The 14,947-nt window shown below is 39.7% G+C and overlaps 1 protein-coding gene across 6 annotated transcripts in view; it reads right to left on the minus strand.

The window, feature by feature from the left end:
• Positions 1–6: 6 nt before the first annotated feature.
• Positions 7–14,947, minus strand: part of adam22 (ADAM metallopeptidase domain 22) — a 61,789-nt gene continuing 46,848 nt past the window's right edge. The window contains exons 15-32 of one of the 6 annotated variants that reach the window (XM_027286412.1): positions 13,336–13,435; positions 13,176–13,247; positions 12,793–12,885; positions 12,296–12,376; positions 12,163–12,213; positions 12,013–12,076; positions 11,784–11,889; positions 10,845–10,964; positions 10,438–10,606; positions 9,605–9,716; positions 8,752–8,842; positions 8,580–8,633; positions 7,550–7,750; positions 7,037–7,137; positions 6,655–6,721; positions 5,353–5,442; positions 2,147–2,270; positions 7–1,865 (exon numbers count right to left, since the gene is read on the minus strand). In XM_027286412.1, coding sequence (XP_027142213.1) covers positions 1,845–1,865; positions 2,147–2,270; positions 5,353–5,442; positions 6,655–6,721; positions 7,037–7,137; positions 7,550–7,750; positions 8,580–8,633; positions 8,752–8,842; positions 9,605–9,716; positions 10,438–10,606; positions 10,845–10,964; positions 11,784–11,889; positions 12,013–12,076; positions 12,163–12,213; positions 12,296–12,376; positions 12,793–12,885; positions 13,176–13,247; positions 13,336–13,435 — 1,717 coding nt within the window. In that variant the 3' untranslated portion in view covers positions 7–1,844. Of the gene's footprint in view, positions 1,866–2,146; positions 2,271–5,352; positions 5,443–6,650; positions 6,722–7,018; positions 7,138–7,549; positions 7,751–8,579; positions 8,634–8,751; positions 8,843–9,604; positions 9,717–10,437; positions 10,607–10,844; positions 10,965–11,783; positions 11,890–12,012; positions 12,077–12,162; positions 12,214–12,295; positions 12,377–12,792; positions 12,886–13,175; positions 13,248–13,335; positions 13,436–14,947 lie in introns of those variants that run through there. The other 5 variants (XM_027286407.1, XM_027286409.1, XM_027286408.1 and 2 more) reach the window with 5 other exon arrangements.

The raw sequence follows: 14,947 nt of genomic DNA on the forward strand, positions 1-14,947 counted from the left end.
ATTACGTAAAAAAAAAAAAAAAAAAAAAAAATCCACCTTAAACTGCTAACTTGGCATCAGTTGATGTTAATTTCTTAAACCCTGTGACTTCCTGCCATGAATTGTCCTGAACAGTGTAGTCTGTGGTGCGGGTTTGTGTTTAGGAAAATAGGCAATGAGAAAGGGGGGAAAGTCTTTCAGTGACATGCTTGTTTCCCATTATGGTCTCACAAATAGCCTACCAGAGAAATAACTTAATTTTGATATAGAACTGTCATGCTGTTGGTCTTCACAAGCTCAAACAGCAAGCACTGTACAGCATAGTTAATCATTTACAAGGCTAAATATCTCAATCATCACAGCTAAATCCAAAATGCACATTTCAAATCACAGTTTCCAGATTCTCACCCAGTTCGGTCATCAACCACATTATTGATTTATCATTCTCATTTTCAAACATCCAAATGTAGAATCAGGGGAAACTAAATACATCTTAATATTATCAATGGGAAATTTCCAAAGGAAAAAAAAGGGAAAAAAGGAGTGAAACGTGGCACCTCTATAACTACACCAAACACATCCCATTCATTTCACTCAGGAATGGCACATAAAACTATTTAAATTTGACTAAATAATACTCATCGACAGCCGCTTCAACGACATTCTCAAAGTGCCACAATCAACGTCTTTATCAATACTTCCTCGATCATTACTGGATGTCTGTGTATTTCTCCCAGAGATGAATGAAACCAGTGCCAAGATAATATAAAAAAACACTTTTACATTCTGCTGTGGATGGAGAAAGCTATATAGGTCACAGTCACACAGGAAAAAAGCCAGAGGGAGAAAAAGAAACGAGGACGAAAAAAGAGAAACACAGACAGAAGAGCGAGTGCTGGGTCGTCTCTACACTTATCTACAGAAATCAGCTTCTGTCTACAACACAACACAACAGGAAGAGGAGAAATAAAGTGTCCCTCTCTTTCAAAATAAAAGCAAGAACATACTCTTGTGTGTGTTTTACTGTACATATTTACACACGCACAAACAAACCGAGGGGAGGAAGAGCAGGGCGGGGTCAGGTTGGGTCCATGTCATGGGTTATGGGCTATAACTGGTGATACAATATGGGTTACCTATAGTGGAGAGAAAGCGTCTAAGCCTACAGAAGGTATAAAATCACTGCCCCCTCGCATGCTTTCCTTTCAAATCAGACAACTGTTCTTCTCGTCTTTTCAGGAGGAGGAGGAGGTTGCTGATAAACAGGGTTGTCTCATGCATACAGTGTTGGAGTTTCTACAGTGGTTCACGTGCGTCAAAATGATTCCAACAAATCCAGCGATGCGGTAGTGTGATACGATGATCTGCTCCTGGCTCTGCTGCTCCTTTTTTTAAGAGAGGAGCTCCGAAACAACTTGGTTGGGACGGTGGTGTCAAAGTGAGTATGATGAGAGTTAAGCTAAGGAGGATGTGTGGAGGTTTGAGGTTTTAGGATAGGTAAGGTGGGGGGGTCGGAGTGGTGGGGTTTCTAGTCCTGTAGGTGAGGCATGAGCAGACGGGAACAGCTCAGTCTGGAGCTCCAGCTGGTCTGGAGTGGATGTGGAGCTGGTTTCTCCGCTGGCACTCTGCATCGTCCTGTAGAGATCCGCTGAATGAAACTGCCCGGCAAGACAGCCTCAGAGATGCTTGTAGACACTCACTCACACACATCTTTTGCCTATTTCCACTCCAGTGGGGGGGCTCTCTCTCTTTTTCTCTTGAATCTCTTAGAGTCAATTTTGTTTCATATTTGTGTTTTTCAATCATAGAAAAGGAGAGACAAGTGTAGTTCCTTATGGTCTTTTGCGGAGTGGTTAATACGACTGTTATATTGAAGTCTCCCACAGCTGAGGAGACAAGGAGAAGGGAAAAGCACAGGGAAGAGAAAGACGAGTTTATCATTTGCCACAGTTCACTGTTGGTCATTTCATGAACACCATCCTTACTCTTATCCCCACACCAGCAAACGATTTGATTCCTAACCACTTAATACATTAAGAAACTCAGTAATCTATAATGGTCTGCTCTATTTTGTGCAGACAAGTGCAGGAGCGCCACTCTATTGAAAAAAAGTCATCATGGCCAAATCGGTGTTAAATTATGTAGTGTGTTTCTGATCGATACTTGCCCTGGCACTCTGCCTGTTGGCTTTCCTCTGGTCATCAGGGAGAGGGGGCATTGGGTACGGGTATCTCCTGCTAGATGCAATAGATCCTGTAGAGGAAGTGGGGGACTTGGCAGGGGATAGCGTCCTGATGGGGGGGAAAAAAGGGAAGTGACATTATTAAAATATTGACTGTTATTTTGTGGTTGGTTTAGGATTAAGTTGGCCAAAGACACAGATGGATAAATGAGGTGAGTGATTCAGGAAGTTGAGCTAATGTTAGATCTGTGACTTTGGGCAACATCCTCCTTGAGCTGCTCTAATTATTTCTGCTTCCTACAGAGAGAGGTTGATCTTAAAAGCTCTTACTGCTGTCCACCAAAAGCACAAAGACGGGCAGATTATGTAATCTATTTTTAAAAGAAATTAAAAAGGTGTGACCACAGCTCACAGCTCAGCTTTTAGGGGCAACCTCTTTATACAGTATGTACCTCTGCACACAGCAGTAAACAGTTCCCAGCAGCGGTGTGGACATAGTCATAGTTCCCTGCTACTCACGTGTCACCCTGCCACAGTATTATTGTTTCTATCATCAGGCACTGACACACAAACCAGAATTGGCACTGGTGGATAATAACCATAACTTTCACATCAGCTGAGCTGCTGTGTAGTGTTGAAACGTTGGATTAGTGAGTGTGTGTTTAAATGAGGAATGCTTGGAGCAGTGAGTATGATGAGGTGACTGGGACAGCAGACCAGACCGGAGCTGGGTGTGAACAACAGACTGAGAGAATCAGAGAGGGAGACGTCCTGTCCTGTGAAACAGCCAAAGAAAGCACGACCCATGTACGGTAGCTGGCTTGCACCGCTGCTGTGTGATGATAACAGAAACACCTGAAATGGCCAAAGGAGTGGAGAGAGCATGGAGGCAGGTGGACTACTGGTACCAGAAGAATATTTTCTCAAAATGAAATCATGAATGAATATTTAAGTGATTCACTAAAACCTTTTCTAGGTAGTAAAGCTTCTCCCAGTGCCTGGTCCAGGCTGAAATATCTCAACATATATTGGATAAATTTAGATTTTATAGAGACATTTATGGTTCACATAGGATGACTCCTATTGACTTTTCCACTTGTGCTGACATGAGACTCATATTTGTATATCTAATATGGAAAAGTCAACTCAAGTGATTTTTATAAATCTTCAGAATATACAACACAGTTTTTTGTTTATAGACCCCCATGTTTCAACATAAATAAGTGTCAAATATCTATTCATGTATTCAAAAAAGCTCAAACATTATTATAACTGCTTGGCAACAGAATTTTGAGGTTGTAGTCTTGTTAAGTGATTTGTGCCCAATCTTATACTGTATCTAAAACCTTTTTGGATTAAATCTAGATTTTTACTAAGCAGCTGGTACTTTTCTTTGTAGACTCAATTTAATCAGGAATACTTTGTGCCAATTTAAGTGCTGGAAATGATCAAACAGTAGGTTATATAACATTATCAGTGAGAAAAAAAATCATTTTAGTTTTAGTTTTTTAACCAGGGCTCCCGAATGTAAACCTCCACACTTTTCCACTCCTTTGGACTCTTTCTGTCCTTCAGTAGATGTAATAACAGGGAGAGGGGTAGGGATGTGCTCCTGAACACAGTGAAGGTCTATAGATTAGAGTGCTAATTGATTGTTTGGTGACGTTTCGCTTCTACAGAGCCCATGAGCTTCCTTGTTGATGTCAAGGAACCCTTGTGGCTTCAGTCTGTGATCATCTATAGACCTTGGACATGACATTGGCTTGGCAGTGACATCACACAGATGCTTGTGAGGTCACTGGGAGCGAGGCAGAGCTGATACACAGTCACTCACTGACAGAACAACACAAAACATGCAGAGGTAACAAGAGACTGAGGAGGAGAAGCAAAGAAGGGAATAAGGAGAAATTAGGAAGAACATGACTGTATTATAAATATAACACTAGCACAGGCAGTAGGAGCCTTTTTTGTATAATTGCAATACAGCGGGATGATTTGCTGAAAATAAAAATCAGCAATCAGCAAAGTAAAGTGCAGCTGATCAAAAAGAAACGAGTCTCCACTCAAACTAAAAGGAAGAATGACATAAAATAGGATATATTATAATGTAAAGCAGAAAAACTTCATGATATCTTTCCCTTTAAGGAACTCCAAGTCGCAACATGCCAGTTGTCGATGACACTTCCTCGGAGATGTTACTTTTAAAAAGACCAGGGGCCAGATGCATAAAACTCTGTGTAGATCCACAACCAAAACTGTGTGTACGCACAAAGACAGAAAAATGCATACGCATTATTTTCGCCTGATTCTGCATGTGCAAAAGCTTCATTTACACTCCAACAGTTATCTATAACTGGATGTAGAAACGATCCTAAACATTCTTTGAATTCTTTCTCATTTTTAAACATTCATCTGAATATCAACACACCTCTTATTAGACCTGTCAGTGAGAAGAATGGATAATAAGAAAAGCAAATTAAATTATAGTGTTCTCCAACGGCATCAGAACAGCTGCCATTATGTTCAGCTGTGGCTGTTTATAGCACCTGTACCACCAACTCATCACATGTACCCATAAACCCTAATAGTGGTGATATCTCAGACGTCGTTATTAAAAGTTGGAAGTGATTAATTTATAGAGCTCATATTGAAACTTTTACACAGTGCTTTACAATTCGGGATCAAATGGAAAGAAAATGAATGAAAAGGACAGCTCAAATGTAAATAAAAACTAAATTACGAGTGATAAAATTCTCTCAAAAATAATTTAAAATCAAGTTTATAAATTAGCCTTTGAGTAACATTTCACAGAAGTGCAAAATAATAACCTAACCTAACCTAACAAAAACCTTTAAAAAATCATGTTCTACTCTAAGGTTACATCTCTCAGCTCATGTTTCATAATATAAAATATTTCTCTTCATAATTTCACCTGCAGTTATCTCTTGAAAACTGTACATACGCCTGGTCTGAAGCATGTGCGAGAGGCACACATTCTCACGTATAGATCTAATAAATAAATCATTATGTTAATAGTTTATGTGTGGGGGAAAAAAGCTTTTGTGCCTACACATTGTTTATACATTTGGCCCCCTGATTGTTACTTTCCTTGACCAAGCCACAAATCAAACCAAAAGTGAGGGGGTTTGTAGACAAGCGTGTGGGGGACAGGACATGGTCTGAGGTAATACCTAAGGTAAGGTCCTTGAGTGTTTTTATTCACATCTTCTACCCATTTAGTTACATCATAAAACTCTGTTTTGAAGCGAGGGGTTAAATACCTGTGGGAAGGGGGGAGGGGTTAATGGATACAATACAAGGAGGGAGGGGGGAGAAGAGAGAAAAGGAAGGAAGGAAGGAAAAGAAATAGGAAGGGGACAAAAATCTCCAGAAATAAGCGAGTGTGGGGGGAGGAGAGAGGAAGAGGAAATATTTTAGGAAAGCAGAGCAGAGCAAAGACATCCTGAACAAACACCAAGATGCAATTGAGAAAATGGTGAGAAGATGGCAGACAGACCTGTGTGTGGTTTCAGATGAAAACGGCACCATGAAAATCACAAACAACTGTGTCGTGTGTTACAGGCTCAGTTGCATATTGGTTACATGTCACATCATTCCAAGCAGTTAGCTTCTCGCCGCTCAGTCAGTCTCATGCTTGCAGGTGAGAACAGGTGCACTGCAGACTATTTCATATGCCAAGACCTTCAAACCCACAAACAAACAAACCAACACGCCAGGCTGGGCGGCAGCCGATGCACACTGTTCATTCACAGTCGACAGGCATGTATGAAAATACTTTAATTATTCACGGGTGAGTGAAATTCAAAAGGTTTAGAGCCTTACAAGCCAGACAAGAGTTCACAGCGTGAGAGACAACTTGATCTCACTGTCTTGTGACTCGACTAGCTTATGAGACTCAGTCCAACATTATCTTTATACCTCTCTCTGTCTTTGATACTAAATTTCAGGGAAGCATTTCTGTGTCAATTTTTAACCATAAAGCTACACCTTTAAAGGATAAAGACGGTAATATTTGTCAACAAATCTCATGAAAACACCTGAACCAACATTAAACTGATCCTAATAGAAAGTTTGTGATGCCGAAACCTGATATCAGTTATTCCTCTGTGCCGTAGACTTACATTGTTGTTCAAACACTGTGGGTGACATTTTCATTCATTACAATGTACACAGGCACTGTAGTAGTCCTTTCAGTGCTGTAAATGCTCTCTAGCATAGCAAACCACAGGTAAAAGTAGTTTCAAACAAATATTAGTTTCCTCTACAGGAGGAACATTTACTCAAATGAAAGTCAGAACCAATGGGCAACACACAAGTAAGTGTCTAAAACTTGCGCTTTGTTGACAAAAATATAAGAATAATGCCAACTTTATCCTTTAAAAGAACTAACACATTTGTTTTCCACTAGAGCTTCTCCATGTCTGCATGTCCCACGTACAATGTTCATTGACTTCACAACATGACCGACTTACTCTGTGGAGTTAGAGCGAGCACGGAACTTCTTTCCTTTCAGTTTCTTACGATTACCGCTCAGATTTCCTGAAGAGAAACAGAACATAAACACACATTTAGAATAGAAACACTCAGTTACATGTAAAATATATAAATAGTAAGAGAAAAAGGGTAAAATTATAAATAGTATGGCTGCAATGTGTTTGATTCCTCAAAGCAATTTAAGGGAAAAGTCACTTTATGCAGTGATTATTTTGTCTTTGTGTCAAGACATGGGGTGATTTCTTCCCCCTTTTTTCCCACATGTATGCTGCCAAACACATTGCAGCTCTTTTATCTGACAACCCCAAGTGAAAGTCGATGCAGAAGAAATACAACTGTTACCTGGGATTTGTGCGTTACCTTGCCATGAGTTGCTCCTCGGTCGCCCATTTTCACAGATGTCAGAGATGTGTTTGGCATCTGGGATTCTCTCACTCCATGAGTGGGACAGGCCATTTGATCTACACACACACACGCAGCATTGACAGAATATTATCAGTACAATATCATCCTTCGAAGCTCCTACATGCTGTCCTGGTCCTGTTGCTTTAGTGGAGTCGAGGCAGAGGCTGGTGTAAATGAGGGAAAATATGAAGACGCAGCGGAGGGCGACATCTTAAGCGATAAAAATACCATGACAGCTAAACATGACATGATGTGACAAAAGTAGTACGGAGGTATTTTCACTGTAGGATTCTCCTTTGGCAAAATGTTCATCATTTGGAACATTTTAGAGATGCATAACGAAAGCCATGAGAGGAACAAAGCATGATACGACACACAAGAACATACCAGTGATTTAGTGAACGCAACACACACATACACACACACAGTCTTCAGCAAATGAATGAAAGTGATGATGAGATGGCACACCTGAAGCCAAACAGTAAGATGTTCTGAGAAATGGATGGCATGGAAGGGGTGAAGGACAGGGTGCAAATCTGCAGGTGCGACAGGCAGGCTGACCTCTTCTTGGAGCTGCAGCCGGAGTTTGTGCTGACACCAGGAGGCATGTCACTGTAAAATGAATCTGCGTCCCCAGGCTTTGTTACATATTCACCTGCGGGCATTTGCCTGGAAATGAAGAAGAATTCTTTTAGATATGAAATAACAGTAATTACAGGAAAATTATTGTTTTCGTTCTTACTTCGAGAAAGTGTTGTATTTTACTTATGAAAGCGCTTCAACTTGTTGTGTATGTCTACCAGTTACCAGTTATTATTTTATGTTAAAAGATCGTTGTTGCACTGAGCTGTGAGTACTCAACATGAAACATATCTTCTAGCTGTATTGCATTTAAATCCATTGAACCTCCTGTTATTTTTTGTATTTCTCCCACTATAGTTGAACAGCAGTGCCAACAGTATAGAACTCAAGTACTAAAGGGCTATAATGTATACTTTTACTTTTGATACTTTAAGAAAATTATACTTCTGCAGTTTTACTTGAAGCTGTTACAATGCAACACTTTCATTTTGTGGTGATTCTGTCGGCCCCTGTGGACAAAAGCAGTTGTGTTTCTACAGCCTCGTTTCATCTGTTTAAGGACTCCAACCCGGTTGTAAGCATTAAGAATAACTTTATAGAAATGGCCAATCTTGTCACTTTTGGTCTTGTTTTTTATGTAGGTCATACAGAGGTATCATTAATAAAGTGAGACTGCTTCATAGCCTGTTAAAAACGTCTTTAAGTATGTTTTTTTGTAGTAATTAACAAATTATATTAGATTATAACAGATTAAAAACATTATTGCAAGTTTTTGTGCATGTATGTTAAAAAAGACATTACTGAGAGCAGTAACTTGAACAGTAGCTATCAAAACAAGCTCATACACACCACAGCTCTGTCATGTCAAATCAACTTAAATGCAACACATTGAAAATAAGAGTTAAAGGCAGCAAACCGGCAAAATCTTCGGTGAACCTCAGACTCAACGTAGCGTCTCTGCTTGTAGCTCCTGTGAAGAGAAGTATGAGTAACCTCAGTCCAACAGTGACATAACTTTTGTCAAACGTATTGCAGAATAAAAAGTAGTGATTCACAGCTTTCAAAATAATATATGCAGGGACACTCACTTGTAACACCAAGCTGTAACGGCCAGTATGAGGGCGAGGAAGAGGATGGAGCCTACGATGGCCCCGACAATGATGTTGGTGCTGGTGATACCTGAGACAGAGGAAGAGAGGAGAGTGGAGAGCCGAAAGTGTGTTAATTGGATGTGTGTCTCTTGTTTCCTGCATCATGTGGACACAAGGGGATACACAAACCACAAGACACTGCAGCAGAACACAGAAACACAGTACATTTAGCAGGAAAAGTATAAAAGGAGAACAAGGGGGACGTAACTGAGAACAACCAAACTGCTGTCACCCTTCAGCACTACTCTGAGGGGAACTCACATAAGCAGTAGGTTCCCATTCAGGAAAACATTAAAAACTTCCCATTTATTTAACTCAGTAATAGTCAGAATTAACCGAGCGAGGTGAGCTGAAGTTGGGGTGAGAGAGGAAGACGACCAGGAAATGACAGACAGGACAAGTACAATGAAAAGGAACTCAAATCTGACCTCAAGTAACTCCGTCAAAGACATCAGCCTGTCGACAAAGAATGAGTGTGAAAATAATGACAAACAAAAAGAATGACATGCATGGTTCAGTGAATACAAATGCAGCTGGTTTTAATGAGCAGACGAGAACCCAACACAGAAGCTAAAATAACGAGAAAAGCAACAAAAGAAAAGCTTGAAATATTCAACATAACATCTGTCAGTGGGAGGGATTTTAAAAGAAAAACCGAAAGAGATGAGGTGGAAAGAGTTGATAGATACAGCAGAGAAGAATGAAAGATGAAAAAGAGGTGCAGAAAATGTGAGATGAAGAGAGGTGAGTACAAAGGCAACAAATAATGACAGCATGTATACATCTCTACCTGAAACTGGAGCAGTGGGTCCCACCACAAGATAACTGAGAGGAGACGTGGAGTTACAGTCCTCTCCTGCCCAGCCCAGGTAACACACACACTTCAGCTCACTACTGCACACCTACAAGAGAATAGTAAAAAATAAAATAATATAAAAACACATAATTTTGGCACAGTCCTATAACTGTGAGGTCTTTCAGAAAACCTTTGAACCCCTGCCGTTGTACATAAAAACAAAAAGGATTAGTCTGAAATGGGTTCAGGAAAGACTTGTTTCAGGTTTTTTATAGCCAATACTTTTTTAATGCCACATTACACACAACAATATTTTACTACTAGCTACCATATATTATTCAAGAGACTGAGTTTGAGGTTTTATAGAGTAATGCTCATGTCAAGCCCAGTCAAGCAAATTAGATGTTACACCATGTCATTACCTGAATAAATTATTATTTCTCAAACTTATGATTAGGATCTCTTATGGGTTTGATATGCACACTTCTTTGACAGATATATTGCCCATTAAACTAAATGAAAGAACCATGTAAGCCATTTGAAGCTTCTTAATACTCCGAATAATAACACTCTAGGAACTAACGAAATGTAAAAATCTACTAAATCTTGTCTGGGTTTTAATTGACAAGGTTATCGAATTACTACAATGATTTTCAAGTTTTTTCGTGAATTGTATTTGATAGTAAAAATGATGATGTGACAGGTCAGTGTACCAAGTCAATAACCTTGATTTAATTATTATAACAACTTCAGCTGAATGTTACTGTGCGTGCGTGCGTGCGTGCGTGCGTGCGTGCGTGCGTGCGTGCGTCTGTGTGTGTGTGTACCCCGTGTCCAGAGCAGACGGCCTTATCGGTGGTCCCCGGGCAGGTGCTGAAGTTGAATTGTTGGATGGGGAGACATTTGTGATTGAAACAGATGCGGTCTGTCCCGCAGGCCGTCCCATCCTCGACGTATCCCAGGTCAGTGTCTCCATCGATCAGCACATGAGCACCACTGAACAACAAATACAGCACTTAAATAGTGAGAAAGACTGGGCTTCACGTAAATGTTGGCGTAAAATACACAAGGTCATTGTCTCTTAATACAGTACATATGAGCTTTCAAAAGACAGACAGAAGATTTTTTTATGTGCTGGAAATACAGAATCAGAGAACAAATGTAGTCCAGTAAGCTACTTCACCAACCAGCTGTCGGTTTGAGTGTCTTACTGTTTTTCCTCAATCGTGTGTACCTGCAGTCAAGAGAAGCACTGTGTCGGGCTACTGAGAAAGAGGTCAGTCCTCCCTGCAACTCTCCCAGTCGCGGCGCAGGTGAGATGTTGGAGCACAGCAGGTACCCACAATGAACATCCCTGAAATAATATTCAATCACTGATCAGGTAGAACAAGTTATGGGTCTGCTTTAAATTAAAATTTTAAGCTTTGTTTAAAAGCTGACGCTAAGCTGAATTTCTGGCTTTAATTTGTATGAAGAAGCTGCTGAAAGAGAATGAATAATGACTGCTAGTGAAAAAGTGGGAAAGGGATGAGGGATGCAAAATGTATTGTAAGCTGGGAGCTAAATTGCATTTCTTGGCTAAGAGCTGGGAACTAAATTGCATTGCTGGCTTTAATTTGTATGAAGAAGCAGTTTAAAGAGTTGCGAAAGCCGGAAAAAAAGAGTCTAATTACAATGAATGGGACTAAAAGGTTGAATAAATCTCATTGTCTGAAAGTGAAAATGTCTAATATAATGTATGTATTTGTGTGTGTGTGTCGTACACTTTAATTGATTTAATTAGCTCATCTCAATCAGTTCTGTGTTCCCAACTACAATTAAAGGTTGCTATTGTGATGGTAAAGTTAATTTCAAAGAGATTTTAGCTGAGGCCACCTCTCAAACTCCTTTCCCTTGAGGACACTAACTTATACACAATATTTGTGTGTGCAGTGTAAGAAATGTGAGTGAATGTATTAATCAGTGGGAAGAGGTTGAATTTAAGAGGCTTTGAAGGCTCGTCTAATTGACGTTCATTGTAACTAGGCTTCAAATAATGAATATTGATTCAAAGTTTAATGATATCTAAACATATAAAAGAAATGTGTCACAAGAACAAAATTGTCAGAGATTTGTAGATGAACGTGATGAAATGATAACAGAAGCACACAGGGTTCAGATAAAACTGGCTCACTGTTTGTTACACTGGATCCAGGTGTCCTTGTCCTTCCCACAGTTGCCTTTCTCCGTTCCTTCGATGTTTAACTTTTCATAACAGAACTTGTCGGCCGCTGTTGCCTCTGAGGGAGACACAATGAAACATGATGAACATTCAGCCCTACGGTTTAGGGAGTTAGATAGAAGGTCTTTTTCTAGATTTTGTCAATACAAAATTGATTTGTAAACAGAAATATTACACTTACTCTCTCCCCAAATGTACTTGCACTGCCTGTCTTTGGTTTTGCACCTTCCATTGAAACAGCGACCCTGTATAGAGAGTGTTAAACAATGTTACCATATGCAGAAGTATTGGAATACAGTAAGAGCCAAAAAACATTTGTCAAACATCTCACTTGATCCTTTTCACACGTGTAGCCATCCATCTTATGTACATTCGGTGGACACTGCAAAACACAACAAAGTAAACCTCTAAGATACTGTTATAGCCGCAGTTGCATAAAAACTGTGAGGGAAGCTCATGCTCACCTGGCTGGAGTTGCCTGTGCAGTTTTCTGGGATGTCACAGTCATTCACTGCATCTCTGCACACCACTCCCATGAACTCCATCTGCAGCATCAGACAATAAAGATCAAACAGAGTTTGTGATTCGGGTTTGAAACAGATGAACGCGGGCTTTATCGGGAATCATCAACCTTCTGCACAGTTGATTGCTGTCCAAACTGTGTAACTGTCTACAACTGAACAACATTCATTTAATAAATCATTTTGGGATGTTTGAGAGTGTTGAAAGACTTATTGATTGATTTTGTTTAGTATGTTAAGATAAAGGAGCTGAAACTTGTTGTCACTTGCTCCTCTATAGATTTTCTCATAAACAGAGAAGTATAAAATCAAAGTAAATGCAAGTAAGTGGCATTGGTCACTTGAATACTAAAACAAGCTCATCCTTTATCTTGATGCCACGATCAGTTCTGTTTTACCCCATACAACATCTCAGCAGAGGATAAAAGGTGTAGCTGTACCTGGCAACTGTTGCAGCAGAGTCCGTTGCTACACTTGGAGCCTTGGGTCAGGGTGCACTTGTCACAGCAGGCCTCTCCCTCTCTGGCACACTCCTAAAAGACAAGAAATTGTTCTCAGGTATTACCTCATCAAACATCTAAACAGACGTCTCTCTGGACAAACTTTATGATCATGCAATAAGTGCAGAATTGAGTTCTCTGATAAAACTACTTTATTACTTTAAATGACCTCTTATTAGACAAAGTATAACACAGTAGGCAGTTTTGTTGTCAGGCAATTTGAATGATTTTGACTTTAGATGATTATCCAGTTTTCCCTTTAGAATCTCTATTAGCATCCACCCAGCTTCAGTAGTACAGTACAGTACAGTACTGAAACTTACCGCTGGGCTGCCACAGTCACACTCCTCTCCAGGCTCCACAAAGCCATTTCCACACACTGGAGGGTCCAAGAGCTGAGGGAAAAAAGGCAGATTTAACAAACTTTTACTCATGTACACACATGTTTATGTGAGTATGTATATGTGTATGAATGTGACGTACCTTCAGGGGTTTGTTGAAAAGACAGGCGCCTCCACCGCTGTTCAGAAAGTTATGGTACTCCTCCACATTGCAGTCAGAAAACCTCTTGGGCAGGTAGAAACTGTTCAACACAACCGCAGTATATTATGCCGTTACCATACATACAGGACAGACAGAGCATGCTTAGATAATACTAGGAGAGGGTGGGCTTATTCACAAAAAAGCACAATACATGACAAAAACACTTAACAACTGGCGGGGAAAAAAAAAAAGTTTTGTTTTTTTACTCACACAAACTCATTTTTCAGACCTCACATTTAATTTCAGTGATACAGACGATGCCACAGCAGGTTTGTCATCTTTAATAAAGTTTTCTTACATACCATGAATATTTCAGGTTTACCATACTCACAGTTCAGAGGAGATCCTTACTATAACATGGAGGTAGATATACAGTAGAGCTAAGATTGTGAGGAACACATGGAGACATGTGTAGGATGTAAATGGATTCTACAGTAAGATGCATTTATGACGTCCTGGAAATGAACTTGAACATTGTGGATGATTCACTTTTGAACAGTTATTGCATTATCATGTGATACTGTGTCTGCGAAGCGATCATATCGATATTAAAGAAAATGTCAAGAGATGCTCTTCAACCTTCTGTGTGATCGCTTTGATTCACTTAGAGTAATAATATAAAACAGACTGATGATACAGCTCAACTGGAGCCCAATCAGCATCTGAAGTATTTGATTAAATCTATTTCTGTGTTCATTCTGTTGCTTTTAGAGACATCGACCCAAACCTGAGCAGCACTTAAATGTTATTATCTTCAGGCTTAATGCTGATTATACTGAGTGTTTTGTGGTAGTGTGGCTCATCAGGACTGGTCCAGGAGACAATGCAATAACAGACAGACTCAGTGAGAGCCCGGGGGCTGTGAGAGGTTGTCATTATTTGATATGAAATGTGACTAAATGAAGCCACCTACAGGGATAATGGTTGTATAAGGAGCCAGTAATGCCGCTTTGATGATGGATGAAGTACACTACAATATTTCAGGTAGATTTGCTAAACTAATCAGGTTTAAAGTACTGTCATGTCGGATTTGCTTTTTTGATTTCTAAATTTGCGCCAGTGCTTAATCTTGTCAAAATCTTGTAGTGTTTACCCCCTTTTAGACAGTAATAAGGGGCTGAAACAAAGATAATGAAATGTGCTTAAATGATTCACTTGTCACCAAAAGAAGTACAATCGTTACCATGTGGGACACAATAAAGACTTTTCATTTCACCGCACAACAGACCATGGGATCAAATTATGTATTACAAAAGATTAAAGCACAAACATAACTGTACTATGTAGATTTATTTAATAAAATATGTGAAGCACCTTGTGTATCAAGACAATGGTTAACTAACATACTCTACCATTTCATTACACATTCATTCATTCATCCATTCAGTCAGTCACTCATTCATTGACAGTCAGCCTATCACCACCTAGTGGCAGTTAGGAGGCATAGCATTGTGGGTACCACAATCATTGACTTGTCTCTGCATTACTGCTGAATTTGGGTGATTAATATGTTTGTTTTGTCCTTTTTACAGTATATGTCAGACTATTATCA

Source organism: Larimichthys crocea, chromosome XIII (genome assembly GCF_000972845.2).
Source record: "Larimichthys crocea isolate SSNF chromosome XIII, L_crocea_2.0, whole genome shotgun sequence".
Lineage (NCBI taxonomy): Eukaryota > Metazoa > Chordata > Actinopteri > Sciaenidae > Larimichthys > Larimichthys crocea.